Source organism: Budorcas taxicolor, chromosome 6, assembly GCF_023091745.1.
Source record: "Budorcas taxicolor isolate Tak-1 chromosome 6, Takin1.1, whole genome shotgun sequence".
NCBI classification, from domain to species: domain Eukaryota; kingdom Metazoa; phylum Chordata; class Mammalia; order Artiodactyla; family Bovidae; genus Budorcas; species Budorcas taxicolor.
The window spans coordinates 113,720,922-113,742,267 of NC_068915.1; the positions used below are offsets into that span (position 1 = coordinate 113,720,922).

At 55.5% G+C, this 21,346-nt stretch overlaps 1 protein-coding gene across 1 annotated transcript in view; it reads left to right on the top strand.

Moving 5' to 3' along the window:
• The window catches only part of SORCS2 (sortilin related VPS10 domain containing receptor 2), a 491,862-nt gene that overhangs the window by 396,043 nt on the left and 74,473 nt on the right, over nucleotides 1-21,346 (top strand). The window contains exons 4-5 of the mRNA XM_052641644.1: nucleotides 10,649-10,813; nucleotides 19,745-19,818. Coding sequence (XP_052497604.1) covers nucleotides 10,649-10,813; nucleotides 19,745-19,818 — 239 coding nt within the window. The remainder of the gene's footprint in view (nucleotides 1-10,648; nucleotides 10,814-19,744; nucleotides 19,819-21,346) is intronic.

Sequence of the window (21,346 nt, forward strand, 5' to 3'; positions counted from 1 at the left end):
GTGAATTGGAAGAGGGAAGGAGGCAGAAAGGGAGGGAGGGAGGGGAGGAAGGAAGATTGAATGAATGGCTAGGTGGATGGATGGATGAGGGATGGGTAAATGGATGGGTAGATGATGGACGGATGGGTGGGTGGGTGGGTGGATGGATGATGGATAGATGGATGGATGACGGTTGGATGGATGCATGCATGGTGGATGGATGGATGATAGATGGATAGATGGATGGATGGATAGATGGGTGGATGTATGATGGTTGGATGCTGCGCAGAGAGAGAAAAGGAAATACAATTTAACATATTAATAACTGTTCATGATTTTCTAAAAGTAAACCTTCATTTAAAAAAACTATCTTCCTATCTTGTTCACTCAATAGAGAACTGCACATACATTCTTAGGCCTTTGCCCGCTAGCCAGTTCTTCTTTTTGTAAAGTATATATTGTTCTTTTCTGATGGTACGTTTAGCACACTTTCATCTTAAAATGTTAATTTAGGAAAATGTATCTGTTGATCCCACAGATATGTACTGAGTACCTCTCCCATCTTAGGTAAACATGACATAGTAGGAACGGAAGTACAAGCAGTAAGACAGAAAAAACTCAACACCCGCAGTCTCATCAGCCGGAAACAGTGCTTTATCCTTCTGGGCTGCTTCACTCACCTTTCCACAGATGCTCGTTCACATGTGTTAATCCCTTAGTCACGTCCAACTCTGTGCAACCCCACGGGCTGTAGCCCGCCAGGCTCCTCTGTCCATGGGATTCTCCAGTTGATAATACTGGAGTGGGTTGCCATTCCCTTCTCCAGGAGATCTTCCCAACTCACGGATCAAACCCCGGTCTCCTGCATTGCAGGCAGATTCTTTACCGTCTGCACCTCTGGGGAAGCCCATATTCACGTGTATGTATCTCTTTATACATACATATATGAATGCCTGTGTGCCATATATACATACAAGCTTGTGTGTGTATATACGCATGGACACGGGTATATACATCAGTCGTTTAATCACCTGATTTTATTTTTCTCGTGGTCATACATACATACAAGCTTGTGTGTGTGCATACACATGGACGCAGGTATATACACACAGTCATTTAATCACCTCATTTCATTTTTCTCGTAGTGCGTCTCACTGTCTGAAATCATCGTGTTCCGGCATTTGCTTTACTCCCTGTCTCTCCCCCTCAGCCTTAAGGCCCAGGGGAAGGGCCCTCCCCATAGGCACCTTCTGCAGCGGTCTCTCTGGTCCCCATCCCTGGCCAGTTCTTTCTCACTCCTTGGGAGGGTCCTCCACTCCCAGGACCCCCACTCACACGTCTGAGCATGGACCTTCCAAAGGCCTACCCCAGGGCAGGTTTCGCTGCTGAACTTACCCCAAGTACCAACCCCGAGCTCCTCTATCCATCTGGGGTGACCCTCAGGAAGCTCAGCCCCAGCGTGAGGCTCACGCTGGGCCCCTCTTCATCCCCTAAGCCAGCCCTCCCCCTCACCGGCTGGTCCTCGTGTCCACCAGCGGTCAGCGTCCACACGCCCGCCCGAGCCATGCGCTTAGTGTTCCGTTATTTCTCCATCTATTTCCTTCACCAAACCCGCTGAACTCTGACCATGAAATGTCACGGACACCCGCCCGCTCTCCTCCAGTTGCATGACGTCTGCCCCAGCCCAGGCCACCAGCTTATCTCAGTTGATAACCCCTGAGTCCTTCTGGTCAGCCTCTGGCCTGCCCCCTCCAGGCCTGCTTCCTCACTGCGGTCAGGGAGAAGACAGCCAGGGCTTCCCAGGGCAAAGGAGTGTGAGGGTGCAGCGGACATCTGGGGATGTGGACATGGTCTGAAGGCTGGACCTGGGCCGGTGCCGGGGAGTAAAGTCAGCCGGGTGAGGTCACTGGGGCGAGTCGTGAACATCAGACCCAGGAGCCCCGGCAGCAGAGGCCCTGAGGGTTTCAAGCAGGGACGCAGCGCCACACACTTGTGTTTGCACAAATTCCGATGATCTGTGACTTCAAGAATAGGTCTTTCCGGTTTGCCTGCATGCTCCATCGTGTTTGGCTCTTTGCGACCCCACGGACTGTAGCCAGCCAGGCTCCTCTGTCCAGGGAATTCTCCAGCCAAGGATACTGGAGCGAGTTGCCTGTCACTTCGTACTTTCTGGCTTAAGAAAGCACAAAAGCCATGAAAAGCCCTTCTATTTCTGCCACAGTTTCACACGTGGCACCTAATTTAGGACCTCAGCCCAGAACAAATGATTGTTTCTGAGTTGAAGGTGAGGAGAGAGACGAGCCCAAGGTTACCCAGCAGAGCGGCATCTCCGCCAGGCTCTGCGTTCTCTCGGCACCCCCCAGACTGAAAGCCGTCACGTGGAGTAACTTTCTGCTAACACCCTGGGTAGCAATCCGAGTGTGTGCTGAATAGCCCAGCGAGAGGCATTCAGCCGCACGTTCTCGCCGGGTAGCAGAGTTATTCTCACTCAGGATGACTCACACTGGCGTATGTAAGATGCTCTGCACAGATTCTAATTTGAGGCCCAGGGGGCGGAGGCTGCTGTATTTGTCTCCACTGTCTGCCTCTCCGGGCGTCAAAGCCCAACTTCCTGTGTCCCCAGCTGGGCGCATCTGTCTGGCAAGGAATGCACTGGACGATTGGGTTTTAAATAGGAAGGTAATTTCCTGAGGACCCCCATCCCCGGGGATGCGGAGGGAAGCCTCTGAGGGCTCCACTTGGTAAAGAGAAGATGAAAAACAAGTCTTCTCCTTGATAAAGAGTCTGAAGGGAAACCCAAGATCTGTGGCGTACCCAGCCAGAGCTCTGGCAGAGGTGAGAACCACTTGCTGGTTGCTGTTTGTTTTCCTTTTTTAACTCAAGGTTTCAGAGCTAGGGTTTACGCTGCAAGGCAGACTGGGATGTTGGCACCACCTTTTGGAGGAGATAGGGGAATGGAAGCCCAGCAGGGCACCAGAGGAGACGACTTGGCAGGTGGGACCACACGTGGTTCATACAGGGGTGACTCAGGCAGGGCAGGTCTGAGTGGGAGGCCAGGTGGATATGATCCGGGCAGGCAGGGAGGGGCAGGCCCATGTCGAAGGGTTCCAGAAGGGTGTCCAGGGTGCCAGGTTCAGGCAAACCTCCTGACCTGGTCGTGGGAGGCCCACATCGGCATCTTGCACATCCTGCCCTACCTGGGGGACCTCTCTGCACTTGGCCGACGTTGACCCACTCCTGCCGGGAGCACACAGCTCGCCTCCGTTCCAGCCCCTTCTCAGGGTCGCCTGTCCCAGTGCACGGCTCACATCATTCAGCAACTTCCCTTGTCTGCTATGGTCTCCCTGGGGGCCAGGCTCCTCTGAGATTCATCTCCCAGCTTGCGGTCTGACACATAGCTGAATGGGTGCGTGAATGGCCTCAGAATAGAATGGTGGGCCAAGCAGGGGAAACAAAGATGAAGATGGACGGAAAGCCTGCCCCCACCACCATCCCGGTCTCCCTCCGCTGTCTATGGGATCAGAAATCCCCCAGATTCAGGACTGACCTGCAGTCTGGAAGCCATGCCTAATAGTCTTTAGAGCGGTGGTGGGGGACGGGGGAGCGAATCTGTCTAGACCCTCCCAGGCCCGTTGCCCCATGTCGTTTCCACGTTCTGGGCTGACGCAGTCACATCACTGGTCATGATGTGGTGTGGATGAATGATGCAGGGAAGTGCTGGGTGCAGACCTGGCTGACAGTACAAACTTCCACGAGGCCTCTCTGGCCTCAGCTTTCCCCTTCTGAGAAATGGGGATTATCGCACCTAAGCTTAGCAGGTCTGCAGTGACCGCGAAGTGCAGTCAGCGATTCACACCACCCCCACCTGCCCCTGCTGTGCCGCCCCAGAGCTACCCTGCTTAGTACTTCCTGCGTCTCTCCAACCAGAAGCGAGTGGGACCCTGGGGACACCTGCCGGGCTTGGCAGGGAAATGACAGAAGGGTTGTTAATTTTCAGGCCTCAGAGGCCTGGTCTCTGTGCAGGCTTCCCACCCAGAACACCTGGCGGAGAGAGCTAATTGATCTGTTTTAACACAGACAGGGGCTCTGGGGGAGGCACAGAGGCTGCAGGCCTGGGGAACTTAGCCTCAGGGAGACAAGCACCCCAGCCCCATGCCCCCTCGCCTGCAGCAGGCCACAGGGAGCTCTCTGCACACACTCGTGCTGCAGGCCAGCTTCACGGCAGCTCCTGCCACTCCACGTCACAGTGGCTTGTATTCGTGTCCTGAACAGGACGGCCCCTCCTCTGTGCCCACTGCCCAGTGTCAGGCCTCCCCTCACCCCATTTCTGCCACAAATCCTATGCAGGGGAGCAAATCTGGTCAACCGACCCACCGACATCCAGGCTACTTTGGTGCGGGTGGAGCATATCCAATAAAGCACATGTCAATAATGTGACCGAAAACCAAATCCCCAAGCAGGTGACTCTCTTCTAAACAAGGGTCCTGTCACTCCCGCTCAGCACCAATGTGCTGTTCCCCTGAACTCCACCACCACTGGTTCCCCTAGCGAACTCCTATTCATCCTTCAAGACCCAGCTCAGGTGACACCACCTGCAGGAAGCCCTCGACCCCAGGCCAGGCCTGGGCTGGGGCAAGGGCAGCTCAGGGTACACAATTAGGGAGGCAGTCAAGCCCACATGCCCTGGCCTTACTCCCACCCCTTAGAGAAAGAGCTCGTCACCCTGGGGACAGCTTGTTGGCCTTTGTCCTCATCTGTCCTGGAGCTCCCTGCCATGTGCTTCCTATACCGTCCTTCTCAGCACCGCCTTTGAGCTGCCTCAGCTCCAGGGCCTTGACCCAAGGAGATGCTTGGTGAACCCAGCTTCTTTAGAATAAAATACCACGAGAATAAACCCGCTGTCGTCTCAGCCTGTTATGCACTTTGCTTCCTTTATCTCTTCCCGTCACCTCTGCCGTGGGAATCCTATCTTCATTTCACAGGGGAGGAAACAGGCTCAGAGACGTGAAGTGATTTGCCCAAGGTTGCAAAGCTTACAGGAGCAAAGGAGGGGTGAGGCCAGCTCCCCACCTCCGGCTCTGGAGGGGTGAGGCCTGCTCCCCGCCTCCGGCTCTGGAGGGGTGAGGCCTGCTCCCCGCCTCCGGCTCTGGAGGGGTGAGGCCAGCTCCCCGCCTCCGGCTCTGGAGGGGTGAGGCCAGCTCCCCGCCTCCGGCTCTGGAGGGGTGAGGCCACCAGAGCCTGCACTGCCCCCGCGCTGGCAGGCCTCTGCTGTGGCCTCCGTGTCCATGAGTGGTGTGGCCTCCCTGGACTCCGGGGCTGTCGTGGGTACCTCCATCCTACGGGGCAGCATCGCAGTGGATGGGATGAGTAGGAGGCTGAGAGCAGGGCTCTAATGCAGCTGGTTATTTCCTTGTCACTTGGCAGGGAGCAGAGGCCAGGTCCGCCAGCATGCTTGGAGTTGGGCACAGGGCCGAAACGAGCAGGACCTGCGACCTAAGGCAGCACCCCCCACCCAAGGGAGGGCGCCTGGGACTCACCAGGGGCCATGAAAATGCAGGTCCCAGTGGGGCCAAGGCACCGTGAGTCTGACAGTCTCCAAGGGTGCTGCTACCACTGGTCCTGGAGTTATTAACCGAATAGCTCTGGGAAGAGCCCACTCCGTGAGTGTGTGACCCAAGCCATCTCAGGAGGATCCATGCTTGGTCTGATGCCCTACTGGTCCCATCTTGAAATTCCTGATTCTCTTTGAACAAGGGGCTCCATGTTTGCACCATGTACGTGGCCTGGCAAATTAGACCCTGAAACTCAGGCTTCATATGGGCTGGCTGTTAGTCCAGTGAATCTATCAGATAGTTCCCTTTAACTGAGCTGCCTCTGATTTTGAGGCATCCAGCCTTGCAGGCCCCCAGAAACTCGCTCGGGTACCATATGTTTCCCCAGAATAGTAAGCAGTGAAAATACACCATTGAAAATAGTCTGGTTCCCAATTTGGAGGAACAATCTGCCAGCCTCCTCTCTGCACGATGCTAATTGATTTGTTTTCTTTGCTCCAATAATCCTTTCCTTGTCAGCACTTTCTTCTTCCCCCGTCTTTCCTGGCTTGTCCCACTCTGAGGCCAAAAATAGCCGGTGATCCAGATTGCTGGGCCCCTGGCCAGAATCACTTCCTCAGGTTCCTTTTCCTTCTGCCTGGGTGACACCATGAACAGGGCCTTAGCTGTAACTGAGGGCTGTCATGGAGAGGCGACCTTGTGCCCAGGGATCTCATTCTGTGTGGGAATGGCCAACACCCATCCTCTGGGCTGAATGGCAAGGACGAGGAGTGGGCCCTGCCAGGCTGCACAGCCTCCCCGCCTGGAGGGAAAGGCAGACTCACAGAGAGAACCCTAGGAATGTTAGACTGGAGCAAATGAACACATGAGATGCTGGGGAAGGGGCAGAGGAGGGATGAGAAAAACTCTGTTGGAGGATGTATATCATGGACGTCTTCCTGGAGGAGGTGACCTTCGAAATTAGCTGTGCCAGATGAAGAGGTATTGGAGAAGCACTGGAAAAGAAGGAGGATGTCCCATCATAAAAACAGGCTGAACTCATGCTGGGGGCACCCTCAAAGCAGGCACATGAATAAGAAGAGAGAAACATTCAGCTTTGTTGAAGTTGCCCAGAACTCAGGGCTCAGAAAACTTCAAAAATTTTCATGTTATCACACATGGATTTTGCGACATTTAAAAAATCTGGAAATCTGATTCTTCATTGTCAGTGGTGAGGTCGGGGGGTGGGGGGTCTCGGTCCTGCTGTGCGTTCCAGCCAGAGGGAACGGTACACACAGGTGGGAGGAGGACATGAACGGTCTCAGCAGGGACCCCCGTCTGCTTGTCTTCAGTCCTGCTGGCCTCTCTGTCTGAGAACCCCCTTCCCCAGGTCTGGATCAAATTTCCGTTCATTCTTCAAAGCTCATCTGGGCGTCGCCTCCTCCCAAAGCCCTCCTTTTGTTCTGCACTTGGATCTGACGTCCCCTGCTCTGCTCGTTCCCTGCTCTGCTCCCGTAAACCCTGGGCAACCTAAATTCTTGCATGATTTAGGTTACAATCCTGCAGGCCTGGGCTGACCCACAGCTCGGGGTCAGGCATGTGCTGGATGCCGGAGGGAGCAAAAGGAGTTAAGTCCCTACCCCTGTGATCAGGGAACCTAGAACCTCCCCCACTCCCCGGCTCTTTCCCTCAAACCCAGAACCCCAGCATCAGCAAGAGAAAAACAGCAGACAAACCCAAACGGAGACACAATTACAAAATATCCAGCCAGGCCTCCTCAAAACTGCCAAGGTCATCAACAACAAGAGAAGTCTGAGAAAGTGTCACAGCCTAGAGGAGCCCGAAGAGAAGGGGCAACTAAGTGTCACGTGGGAACCTGGCACAGGGACAGAGAAAGACATCAGTGGAAAAGGGGTGAAATGTAGCGTGTGGTTTAGATACGACCAACGTGTCCATGTTGGGTCCTTATTGTGACAAACACATAATGTTGATATCGGCTGTTAATAATAGAGGAAGCAGGGTATGCGCTGTGTGGGAATGTCCTGTACTATCGTGGCAACTTTTCCACCAATCTAAAACTGTTTGTGACTTCCCTGGCCATCCAGCGGTTAAGACTTTGCCTTCCGATGTAGGGGGCGCAGGTTCAATCCCTGGTTGGGGAGCTAAGACGACCCCACATGCCTAAAACAGAAGCAATATTGTAACAAATTCAACACAGACTGTGAAAATGGTCCACATCAAAAAAAAATCTTCAAAAATATCAAACTATTCTAAGCTAAAGAGTTTATTTCAAATTTAAAAAAAATCTTAACCCCACCGCTTAAGACTAACCACTATTAATAACCCCCTGTGTTTCTTTCCTTTCTCTTTTTTTAAAAAACAGAGCTGTAACTGACAAGCAATATTAGTTTCAGAAGTGCAACAGAATAAAATTTGTTCACATTGTGAAATGATAACCACAACAACTCTAGGCGATGTTGGTCTCCTTACATAGCCACAGAATTCTTTGTGTGATGAAACTTTTAAGATCTACTCTCTTAGCAACTTTCAAATGTGCAGTAGAGTTTTGTTGGTTATTCTCAGCGTGCTGCAGACCCTCCCCAGCGCTTCTGCTTCTTATAACCGGGCATTTGTACCTTTCGACCCCACCCATCCATTTTGCCCATCCCCAATCCCCCACCTCTGCTACCACCAGTCTCTTCTCTGTATCTATGAGCTTGTTTTTTTCCTTTTTCATCTTAGATTCCACACATAAGTGAGATCACACAGTATTTGCTTTCTCCGTCCGACTTACTGTGCTCAGCATATTGCCCTCCAAGTCCATAGTGTTGTCACGAGTGGCAAGTGTCCTTCTTTTTGATGGCTGAGTAACAATCCTTCCACCCTTCTTTCTATGCATTGTCCACTGACAAAATCACACTTACTTTTCCACACCTACCATAACAAAACTCTCATATACGTCCTTACAGCTTTGTCAATGGGACATGTACAGAAACTGAACTTGCTTACAAGGTCCTGCTCTTTTGTGTACGAGTGCATGAGTTCTCTTGTCCCTAAACACCATGGAAACATCTGTACACGCTCTCTGGCTCCCCTGACCATCTCCGCCACCCCCTCCCATTTTTCCTGCCTGTAAACCACACCATGAAGAACATCTCCGAGCACATGTCCCCCTTTCAGGGATCAGAGTCACCAAGCAATCAAGCTCCAAGCCCCTCTGCTTGCTGGGGGGACAGAAGGCTTTCTGCTGGAGGTGAATGACCTCACCCAGGAGCCCAGTAAGGTTTCCTTGGAAAAAAGGAACACACTGGTGTATCCTTTGTTCACAAGAAACAGGAGTTTTGTGCAGCTCATTGATTTATGCTCCCCGTGCTTCGTTGTCTTCCAGAGGCATGTCGGGGTTTGGGAAAGTCATTCCGGGGGCGTCTCATTGTACTTTCCCTCCCAGGGAAAGCTGAGCTCATCTTGGGCCGGGCTAGTCCAACCCAGGCTGCCAGCTCCAGCCCAGCTAAAACCCCGCCCTGTGTGGAATCGCCAGTGACCCTGGCCCTACCCAGCGTGGCTCTGTGACCACAGGAGCTCACCTGCCCTCAGTCTCCCCACCTGCCAAGCAGGGGGGACAGCGGCACAAGGACAGTCGCCAAGCGGAACGTAATGCAGGCCGGCTGTCGCGTTCATATTAGCCCTCCGTGGCGGGCTCACCCTGTCATTTCCCATTGTACAGACAAGGAGCACAGAAGGCACTGGTCACACAGACATGGAATCTGAGCTGGGTTACCCAGAGACGGGGTGTGTGTGCCCAGCCCCCTGCTCCGCCGACACATAGTTCATTCCTCATTCATTCTTTCCCTCATTCATTCATTCCTTCCCTCATTCATTCATTCCTTCCCTCCCTCATTCATTCACTCACTCACTCATCCTGCATGTGGAACCCCCAGGCCCTGTGGGGAGGGGAGGGGAGGGCATCAGTAGTGACCTCCACAGATGTACCCCTGACCCGACAGGGCTCTGGTCCCAGTGCAGGAGGCCTCTTCCATGAAATGGGGTGAGAGTGTTGAGGACAAGTCCTGGGCCCCCAGCAGCCTTGCAGCAGGAGAGCCAACCAGCCAGAGGAGGAAGGCCATCCCAGGGTGTGCGCCCAGGTGGAAAGGGGCACGGGCGGGGATGTGGACAGAGGCGGTCGGGAGGGTCCTAGGACCCACATAATGGAGTGGGCATCTCCTGGGGCTGTGAAGAGCCGTGAAGGTTCTACAAGGTCCGTGTGTAGGAGAGTCCCCCAGCTTCGGTGCGGGGGGGAATGGTTCTTCTGATGGAGCAGGAGGTGGGGCCACGGTGCTGGGGGGCGGGGGCTGGACCAAGTGGCTCCCAGGCCCTCCACCCTGCGTTCCGGGCTCCTGACTCAGCCTCGGCTGGTTGACCTTCCCCCGTACCGGGAGCTCGCGTGTGTCCCTCCGCAGGGCCCTGTCATTCTGCCGAGTGGCCCCAGGGCTGCCCTGTTCTGACCCTTGGCTGGCCTGTCCTGACCTTTCTGTGACACGGCGGACAATCCTTACACACAGTCCGGCAGGGCTTGTACCTGTGAGAAGAGGAACCTGGAGGGAAGGCAAACGTGAAGGGACCTCAGGGGGTGGGGGCTGGGGGGTGCGCATGGTGGAGGTGCCCCTCGTCCTCTCGGGGGGCGCCTTGCCATCAGTTTCACGTCGGAGTGGAGTCGGGGCCACTCTAAGCCGTATGCATCTCCTGTCATCTCCAGCGCGATCCAATGCTGGGCTTGAGGTCAGGGGGAGAATACGGAGGGTGGGCTCCAGCTCCACCCCAAAGCCTCCAGCTAGGACGAGGCAGCCTCCCACACGGCCCCTGCTCCCGGCACTCTTCGCAATAAGCCTCCTCCAGGCATTCCCCACCCCCTGCCCCAGCCCTTGCAGAGCTCTCACTGGACAAGTCAGTGTCCTGGGGCGGCCGTAACAAAGCACCCCAAACAGGGCTCCGAACCGCAGGACTCTGCCGTGCGGGCTCTGCAGGCGCGAAGTCTGGAGCCAAGTGTCGGCTGGGCCGGTTGCTGCTGGGGGCTGCGGGGAGCCCGCTGCAGGCAGCGGCCTGGAAGAGTGCAGACGCATCTCCTGACTGGTGTCTTTCAGATCATTCTCGTGAGCTCCTCGCTCAGCGACCGGGACCAGAGCCTGTTCCTCAGCGCGGACGAGGGCGCCACCTTCCAGAAACAGGTCGTCCCCTTCTCCGTGGAGACGCTCATCTTCCACCCCCGGGAGGAGGACAAGTTGCTGGCCTACACCAAGGAGGGCAAGGTGAGCCGCCCGGGGGAAGCCCGGAGGACAGGGAGCCTTCCCATCACCCGGGACCTGGGAGCCCTGGGCGGCAGGAGGGCTCCCCAGGACTGGGGCCGGGACCCCATCACCCCGTGCTCCCTGGGGCTGGGGCTGGGGACCCCATCACCCCCTGCTCCCTGGGGCTGGGGCTGGGGACCCCATCACCCCCTGCTCCCTGGGGCTGGGGCTGGGGACCCCATCACCCCCTGCTCCCTGGGGCTGGGGCTGGGGACCCCATCACCCCCTGCTCCCTGGGGCTGGGGCTGGGGACCCCATCACCCCGTGCTCCCTGGGGCTGGGGCTGGGGACCACATCACCCCCTGCTCCCTGGGGCTGAGGCCGGGGACCCCATCACCCGGCTGCTCCCCAGGGCCCAGTGGTCAGGTGCCCCTCGGAAGCTCATGGGTTCAAGTGAGAGCCGGTGGGATGGAGGTGAGGTACAACAGGCTCATGAGATGGTTGACAGATCCTCCAGTCTGCCCCTCAGCACACTCCAGCCGTGGAGCCTCCCTCCACTTCCAGAACATTCCACACACCCTCCCACCCCATGCCTTTCCCTCCGCCTGGAAGTCTCTTCCACCTTCACCAGGAGAGGGAATTGTCCTTCTGACCCCAAACCAGCGTCCTCTCCTCTGAGGGCAGTCCAGCAGGGCCACAGGAGCCCAGGGCACCTTCATGGGTGACTGAGGAGTGTGCGGTGAGGGGCTCTCTCCAGGGCCAGCCTGGGTGCGGTAGGAGACCCCAGGGCTGGGAGGGGGCGGGCTGAGGGCCCCTGGAGGAGGGGCCGCCCGCCTGGAGGAAAGGCCTGGGTCGGGTTCCTGTAGACACCATAAGGAACGACCACAAACCTGACAGCTTAAAACAACAGAAGTGTATCGGCCAAAGGCCCCAGATCAGTTTCACGAGGCCAAAGCCAGGGCGTGTGTGGGGTGACTCTCCCCCTGGAGGCTCCGGGGGGTCTCTCCCTCACCTCCACCAGCTTCTGGAATTCTGTGGCTGGTGACGAGTCACGCTGAGCTTCAAAGGCAGCGTCTTCAACGCTTCCTGCTCCGTCTTCACGTTGCCGTGTGTGTGTGTGTGTGTGTGTGTGTGAGTTCCCTCTGCCCCACCTGGATAATCCAGACCACCCTTCCCATCTACGCATCTTCACTGAATCGACCGCAAAGTCCTTTTTCTGTCCATCTGGTCCCTTTCACAGCTTCCAGGAATTCTGACAGAGATACTTTGAGGGACCTTTCCAGCCTTCCCTGGGTGCTCAGTTGGTAAAGAATCTGCCTGCAATGCAGGAGACCCTGGTTCCATCCCTGAGTTAGGAAGATCCCCTGGAGAAGGGATAGGCTACCCATTCCAGTATTCTGGCCTGGAGAATCCCATAAACTGTATAGTCCATGGGGTCGCAAAGAGTCAGACATGACCGAGCGACTTTCACTTTCACTTTTCAGCCAAACACCTTGCCCGATAAGAGGCCTGGAGCCCCACTGTGACAAAAGGGCTGAGGAGGAGGCTGGCCCCAGGGAGAGTCACTCAGCCCCGAGAAATTGTGTGTTTGGGCAGTCGGAGAACAGGAGTCATGGTACCTATCTCTCTCCTCCTGTCCTCAGTCTCCTGTGAGCTGAACCCCCTAGAAGCCAGGGAGAAGGGGCCTGTGGATGCCGCCTACACAGGCCAGCTCCCAGGGTTGGAAAAGGGTGGAAAAGGCAGAGCCTGGGTCTGGAGCAGATGGAAGCTATCTGGGTCAGAAGCTTCCTTGGGTGCTCCCAGACCTGCCTGGGACTCACCATTCCACACTCTTCCAGATCCCAGTGACTCTCTTTCCCAGCACGGGTCACAATGCCCGATTAAATATTTGTGTCATTATTTGATTATTGTCTGTACCTTACACACACACTTGAGGTCAGCTCTTTGGAGGGGGAGGGAGGGCTATGCCTGGCCATTTCTTTCACAATTTTATCTCACGTTCCTGGCTGGAAATATTGAATGAAGGATAGAAGGAAGGGGGATGGATGAGTGGATGAATGGGTGGATGGATGGGAGGATGAATGGGTAGATGGGTGGGTGTGTGGGTAGATGGAAGGTGGATGGATATAAGGATGGATGCATAGGGGTGGATGGATGGTGGGTGGGTAGATGGGTGGGGGTGTGGGTAGATGGAAGGTATGGATAGGTGGATGGATGGAAGGATGGATGCATGGGGGTGGATGGATGATGGGTGGGTGGATGGATGGATGGGTGGATGGATGGATAGGTGGGTGGGAAGGTGGATGGTGGATGGATGGAAGGATGGATGTGTGGGGGTGGATGGATGATGGGTGAGTGGATGGATGGATGGGTGGATGGATAGGTGGGTGGGAGGGTGGATGGTGGATGGATGGAAGGATGGATGCGTGGGGGTGGATGGATGATGGGTGGGTGGATGGATGGGTGGGTGGATGGATAGGTGGGTGGGAGGGTGGATGGTCAATGGATGGATGGGTGGATGTGTGGGGGTGGATGGATGATGTAGATGGATGAATTTCTACCAGTAGGGACCACCATGGTCAGGGACCTCCAAATGAAACTTCCTGCCTGAGCCATGGCTGTCTACAGGACCTGGCCTCCTTGCTGGTCCTCAAGTTAGTGTGTCTGCTTTGACCTGGAATACATCACACCCACTCACACACCACTGGCCAAAGCAAGTCTTGTGCCAAGACCTGGTCCTCACTGACTGACTGAAGTTCAGGATGTCCCTGAAATTCCCTGGCCTGGCGGGCTGCCTCTGCTCTGGGTGCTCTCCTTTGGGACAGCATGTGCTTTGGGGTATTAATAGCGCTACTTAGCTTTCCATGTAATTAGACTAAAGCACAATCACAGAGACTTATTTTCCTGCAGAAATCCACTGCATTGCAATTGCTCTTTAATTTATGGTGCCCTGAAAAATTAATGGAGCTGAAATCTCAGTTATTTTCTTTGGTTCATTTTTGTGACTATCAGGAAAGAAAAAGGGGAGAAGACAGGCTGCGCTGTGGTTGTAAAGGGAATGAGGAATTTGAGGACATCAATAACAGTGACAGCAGGGCTTTCGGCTTTTTAGGCTTCATGGTTTAGGAAGCTCGCTAACTCCCCAGAAGCCAGATGGCGTGGGTGGACAGCGTCGACTTTGATGCCCACAGACCCGGTGTGTCAGGCAGTGTCTGCTGCTCTAGAGCTGAGTAACACACAGCCCCAGAGCGCCTCGGCTCCCGGCAGCAAGCATTCTTTCTCATTCCCGGGTCTCTGAGTCAGCGGGCGTCCTGGCAGGCTTGGCTGGGACTGCCTAGCCGTGGCTCCTGGGCAGGGTTTGGGTCTCTAGTTCTGGAATCAGTGGTTACTTGCGGGCATGCTAGTCTCATGGCAGAGGCGCAGAGGAGACCACACGGGGACCTTCATGGGTCTGCTTATACCTGGAAAACATCACATCCCCTTCCACGGGCAAAGCAAGTCACGTGCCAAAGGCAAGTGGACCGCAGGCTGGACATCAATTACCGGCTCACAGGGGCTGACAGATGTCTGCAAAACCAAATGCCTTCCTCTGCTTCCTCCCCGTCCCTCCCCGCTCAGATGCCTGCCCCCTCCTCTAGCAGACAGACCCTCTTCCCCTGCTCAGACTGCCCTAACTCCCTATTTCTAGTTCCCTCCTTTACTGTGTCACTGAGGCTACCCTATTTGGATCCTGGACAGGCTCCCTGGGTGAGATCCAAAGGCAGTGGTTTTTCTTTCAAGGCTCAGCAAATTGCATTAGGCTCCTGGGATCAAAAGGATGTCAGAGCCGGACAGCCTGGCCCCCATGTCAGCTCGCTAGGGACCCCTGGTATGACACTGATCAGTCTGTTTCCTTCCGCTCGAGCCTCAGACCTGCTCGCAGACAGAGCCCTGGGCACTTAACCTCTAAGACATCAGTAGACCCACTCTTATGTTTTATTCTGCTTCCTGTCAAGAGCCTCCTCGCTTCCCAGCACTGTGAGAAATTGGCCTGAGCATGAGAGTGCCTTCCAGAAACTTCAGTTCAGTTCAGTTCAGTCGCTCAGTCGCGTCCGACTCTTTGCAACCCCATGGACTGCAGCACACCAGGCCTCCCTGTCCATCACCAACTCCCGGAGCTTGTTCAAACTCACCTTTCATCGAGTTGGTGATGCCATCCAACCATCTCATCCTCTGTCGTCCCCTTCTCCCATCTTCAATCTTTCCCAGCATCAGGGTCTTTTCAAATGAGTCAGCTCTTCACATCAGGTGGCCAAAGTATTGGAGTTTCAGCTTCAACATCAGTCCTTCCAATGAATATTCAGGACTGATTTCCTTTAGGATTGACAACTTAGTAGAGGAGAAAAGACACCTTGGCCAATCAGGGAAGCCTGCCTGGAGAAAGGGGGTTGAACAGGGGCTTAGAGAATGAGTCAGGATGTAAGTTTACTTTTTAATAGAACTTCCGAGCAACAAAGATAATTGCACAAGAAAAGAAAGGAAAATAAGCCCCGGTAATCCTCCAGGGGTTGCTGGTGGGGCAAACAAGAACTCTCCTAAGAAGGGATGAGGGGAATCTGTGGTCAGGAGAACAGCTTTGCAAGCAGTGAGAATCTCGCAGCTCTGAGTGTGTTCGTTTTCGCTCCGACCTTTGTGTCTGATGGGGCTCAGGCAGGAAAGAGACCTCACTCTGGATATTTTAAGTAGAAGAAGGATTTAGGATTTAGGGCAATTGGGTCCTCTCTAAATTGCTGGGCCTCTGGAAGGGGGCTTCAGACCAGACTCCCAAGGATCCTCCCAGAAGCCTGAGGATCTGGACCAGCAGAGGAAGGCAGAGTACCAGAAGCTCTGCTGGGGTCACCAAGATCAAGAACACGCAGCTGATGCTGGGGTCCAGGCATCTGAAGTCATCACTGCCGCAGCCCACACTGCCTGGGAACGTCCACAAAGCCAGTGATTGGCCCTGCGGCTGCCTCCACCACAAATGCCCTTCCAGCCCCCAGGACCGGAGGATGGATGCCAAGCATGTCCCCATGACCTTGCTGGCCAGCAAAACAGAGTTACCACGTGATCCAGCAAGCCTACTCCCTGGGCATATATCCAGAGCACACCATAATTTGAAAAGACACATGTATTCTAGGGTTCACTACAGCACTGCTTGCAGGAGCCAGGACATAGAAACAGCCTGAACGTGCATCGGCAGAGGAGTGGATGACGAAGAGGCGGTCCATACGCACAATGGAACATCACTCAGCAGTAAGAGAGAATGACATGATGCCATTTGCGAGAGCATGGCTGGATCTAGAGATTATCATACAAAGTAAGCCAGACAGAGAAAGACAAGTACCATATGACAGCACGCACATGTGGAATCTAAAAACAAAGGCACGGATAAATCTATTTACAAAGCAGAAATAGACCCACAGACGTAGGAAAGAAACTCACCATTACTGAAGGAGGGAGAACACATTAGGAGGTTGGGATTAACATACAGACACCGCATGCGTGTATGCAGAGTCGCTTCAGTCGTGTCCGACTCTTTGCGACCCTATAGACTGTAGCTCACCAGCTTCCTCTGTCCGTGGAATTCTCCAGGCAAGAATACTGGAGTGGCTTGCCAGGCCCATCTCCATGGGATCTTCCTTACCCAGCGATCAAACCCACGTCTCTTACGCTTCCTGCATTGGCAGGCAGGTTCTTTACCACTAGTGCCACCTGGGAAGCCTAACATACATACACGTTGCTGCTGCTGCTGCTGCTGCTAAGTCGCTTCAGTCATGTCTGACTCTGTGCGACCCCATAGACGGCAGCCCATCAGGCTCCTCCATCCCTGGGATTCTCCAGGCAAGGGTACTGGAGTGGGTTGCCATTTCCTTCTCCAATGCATGAAACTGGAAAGCGAAAGTGAAGTCATTTCAGTCGTGTCTGACTCTTAGCGACCCCACGGACTGCAGCCTACCAGGCTCCTCCGCCCATGGGATTTTCCAGGCAAGAGTACTGGAGTGGGGGGCCACTGCCTTCTCCATATGTCCACATTACTATATATAAAATAAATAAGAAGAAACTACGGCATAGTACAGGGAAACAGACTTGCATTTTGAAATAACTTATAAGGAAAAGAATCTGAAAAGTAAAGAACATATATATATAAAGCATATATAATTTATTATATATGATTATATACATTGGGCTTCCCTGGTGGCTCAGCTGGTAACGAATCTGCCTGCAATGCGAGAGACCTGGGTTCAATTCCCTGGGTTGGGAAGATCCCCTGGAGAAGGGAAAGGGAATGTATACAGAAAAATTATATACATTATTTATAAACAAATCATATATATGTATAGGTTACTGCGCCGTACAGCTGACGCGAACATGACATTGTACATCAAAACTGTATTTCAAGAAATAGATGGCCAAGGCCGCAGGGAACTGATTCCACGGCACTCTGGCCTTCCAAACCTCGCACGGGTGCGTCTGTCTGACCCAGAAGTCTAGCTTCGAGGGAGTCTGAGCAACGCTGGATTTCAGCTTTGCAGCCTTTGTGGCATGACCAGGTACCCTACAGCAAGGGAGAAAAGGGTGCTGAGTTCCAACCATATCTCCAGCCTGCCGCTGAACGCTGGGTGGAATTGCCGTGCTTCTGAGAATTGTGTGAGACCCCCAGCACACGTGTCCGCGAATGCACCTTCCCTCCGCCCTCCTCCCCCTCCTCCTCCTTTATTTCTCCCTCGTCCTGACTCCCGATCGGTTTCATCCTTACATCAGAGCAGCACGTGCTACGGCACACCGTTCCACTCCATCTCTTGAAGCCTCCATCTAGAGCAAGCCCGCTTATCCCCAGGATGCTGCCTGCAGGTTTTAGCTGTGGTAACTAGGACGTCCCTGATGTGTTTATTCTTGTGTATTCACTGGTATTGGTCTTTTACTCAGCAGAAATGTTCTATTTCTGCAGTGACTGGCTGTGCACTATGAAATCACCTCCCACGAGAGCAAATTGGAAAGGCTTCATAAAGTTCCGGGCAGGTGTCATAAACACAGAAGCGTCGGCAGCAATGGAAACAAGCCCACCATCCATTAAGCTGGGGGTTTCATAACTTGCAGCTGGAAACTGACAGCTACCATCTCCTTTCTCATTCACTTATACTGCCTGAGGATCTGAGCCATGCTCTCTCAATTTGCAGATGGGTAAAGCGAGACTGCCCTCAGGGAGAGGAGTCAGCCTGGGGGCGGGAGAGGGGAGGAGGGCTGTTCCAAGTGGAGGGGACAGCATGTGTGAAGGCCAAGAGGCAAGAGAGAGGAAAGCGATGGACCCAGAAAAGAGCGAGGGTTGAACACAATGGGAGCCTGTTGAGAAAGTTGTGAAAGGGCCTCTGGTTCTAAGCAGCCCAGGGCTGGGAAGTCCCGGAGGGGTAGCTGGGGAGGTGACCGGCACTGAGCGGGAGACGCACTAAGATGCAGACTCAGCCTCTTCGGGTAAGAAAACCTTGCAGACTGGGCGTTCTCCCCCTGCAGGTGAGAGCAGCTGAGCAACTCCAAGTTTATGGGAAAGGACCAGGCTCCCCTGGTGGCTCCATGCTAAAGAACCCACTTGCCAGTGCAGGAGCTGCAGGTTCGATCCCCGGTCGGGGAAAGATCCCACGTGCCGTGAGGGCTCAGCCTGTGCAGCACACCTGTTGAGCTTGTGCTCTAGAGACCAGGAACCGAAATTACGGAGCTCACGTGCCGCAACTCCTGAAGCCCCTGCACGCCGGGACCCATGCCCTGCAGCAAGAGAAGCCCCTGCAATGAGAAGCCCCCGTGTCACAACTGGACAGTGGCCTCTGCTTGCCGCACCCAAATGAAAGCCCAGTCAGCAATGGAGGCCCAGCACAGCCAAAAATAAACAAACAAAATTAAAAAAAAAAGGAAAAAGTGCTCACAATTGTTGCCAGGGTCCCAGCATGTCCGTCAAACGACCATTCAGAGTGACTCTAGAGTCTGTTGGTGATGTTCACGGCGGGGACAGGCTCCCTGAAGAGGGCGTCTTCTCACAAGTCCCAGAGGTTAGGAGGTTCGGAGATGCTCTCGGCAAGGAGGAAGCACTCATGCAGGAGCTTGCTGCTTTTCTGCGGCTGTGGCAAAGACAGAAGGGACGTTTTCTGCAAGTTTCTCTCCCAGGCAGCCATGGGATCTGCAGCGGTCAGGGCCGTTGTTGGCAAGGGGGCGAGGAGGTCCAGGCACCCAGACTGACAGTGTGGGTCGACCCAGGACAGATCAGGATTGAGGGACCAGGCGGGCATGGGGTGTTGGCTCCTGTGGTCTCCGCCCCGCCCTGGGTAGCTCTGTCCAGGAGAATGGTGGGGCCGACACACCCCCCAGGGACCCCGAGTCCCACGTCAGCTCATTGTTCCACCTGGCTTCACTCACAAAACCTCAAGTTCAAAGTTGAAAGGATTAGGTCTTTCGAGTCAGTGACTGCAGAGCATGAACCCTAAGTGCAGGCCCTGGGTCACTGTAGCGGTCAAGGCCCCAGCCAGCCTGCAGAATGGGCGCTGCTGTTCCAGCACTGACCGGCTCTCCCTTCCTGCCCCTCCTCCCCAGCGCCCAGCCCCCATGAGAGCTTAAGGGACGTTCAGGTCCCTCCCACATGCCTGCACCCAGTCACACCGCGCCCAGGACCTCTGCCACACACACCCGCACCGGCCGTCTCTAGGGTCGTCTCGGCCGGCCTGGGGTCAAGAACGGCCCTGTGTGGAGTTCCCACTTGACCTTCTGCTTCTTGGAGGCTGGTCTGCAGCCACCTAGAGCGCAGGGCCTGCCCTCCCCGCTTTCCCGCTGGGCTGAGCAAGACCCACCTCCGCGGGGCGCTCCGCGTCCAGGGCAGATGGGCCTCTGGGAAGAGGCTCGCTCCTCGGTCATAACCAGACCTTCCTCTCTGCTCCTTCTGCCCTAAAGCTCTACGTGTCGTCTGACCTGGGGAGGAAGTGGACCCTTCTGCAGGAGCGAGTGACCAAAGACCACGTGTTCTGGTGAGCATGCCCCTCGGGGCCCGGGAGCCCCCAGCCCTGCCCTCCTCACCCGGGGGGCCTCCAGGGCACACTCTCTGCTCTGCTGGGTGGTGTCAGAAACGGCGGAGGGCTGGGACTTGGCGTCCCCCGGCCACGTGTGTGTTTGTTTACGTGTGAGTCTCCCTCTCTGGGCCTCCACTTCCTCGACAATAGACAGGGACGCTAATGCCCATAACCCACAGCACCCACGCTCGCAAGCCTCCTGCCCCCTCGCAGATCTGCCCTGCCCCCCTCCCCCCTCCCCCACCGCCCCTCCCACTGCCTCCCCTGCCCGCTCCCTCCTCCCCTCCCTCCTCCCTCCTCCCCACTGCCCCTCCCATGCCCCCTCCCTCCTCCCCTCTGTCCCCTCCCTCCTCCCCTCTGTCCCCTCCCTCTTCCTCTGCCCCTCCCTCCTCTCCTCTGCCTCCTCCCTCCTCTCCTCTGCCTCCTCTCCTCTGCCTCCCTCCTCCTGTCCTCTGCCTCCCTCCTCCTCTCCTCTGCCTCCCTCCACTGCCTCCCCTGCCCGCTCCCTCCTCCCTTGCCCCCTCCTTCCTCCCCTCTGATTCCTCCCTCCTCCCCACTGCCCCCTCCCTCCTCCCTTGCCCCTCCCTCCTCTTCTCTGCCTCCTCCTTCCTCCCCTCTGATTCCTCCCTCCCCCCTACTGCCCCTCCCTCCTCCCTTGTCCCCTCCCTCCCCCTGGCCTGGTCCTGACTCAGCCCCTGACTCACTGCCCAGCTGTGCAGCCCCAGCCAGCTCCACAGCTTGGTCCCCATTTCTGTCATCTCTTGGGAGCTGATCAAAATCGGTCTGCGTAGGTAGCTCTCTGGTCTCACTGCCCCAGCGAGGGGGCTCCGGTGCTCAGGAAATGCCTGTTGGATGAGAGAGCGAATGAGGCCCACAGAGGATGAGACTTGGCCGAGGTCCGCGGGCAGAGGGAGGGGGAGCCGAGCGCAGGGTTCCCGCGGCCTCTAGAGGTGCACACAGAGACAAGCTCTTTCTACCAAGGTGTGATTCCTGAGTGTGGACATGTGCGCACACACACACTCATGTTCTCTGCTTCGAATCTTATTCGGGCCACACTCTAACACATGGACTCCCCGCCAGGCCACAGTCCTGTCTCCACAGGACAAACACGTGGAAACAACTCCCTGCCCACCCCGCTGCCTCTTCAGTGCCTTTATGCCAATCAGGACCAGGAACTAGCTGGCTGACACAGGGCCACAGGCCTCAGAAGGGAAGCCTTGGTCTCTCCCCTGGAGCAATGGCCTGTCGGTGCGCCTTTCACCACTTGCCTGCCCTCGAGAGGGCCCGGGTCTTCCTCAGAAACTAGGGCACCAGTCTCAGGCTTTGTCATTCCTGTCAACACGGGCTCAGGAAAGTGGGGAGGGGTCAGGAGGTGCGGAGAGGCTGGGAGGAGGGGAGGGGTCAGGAGGTTGGAGGGATCAAGAGGAGGGAGGAGCCAGGAGGAGGGAGGAGCCAGGAGGAGGGAGGGGTCATGAGGAGGGAGGAG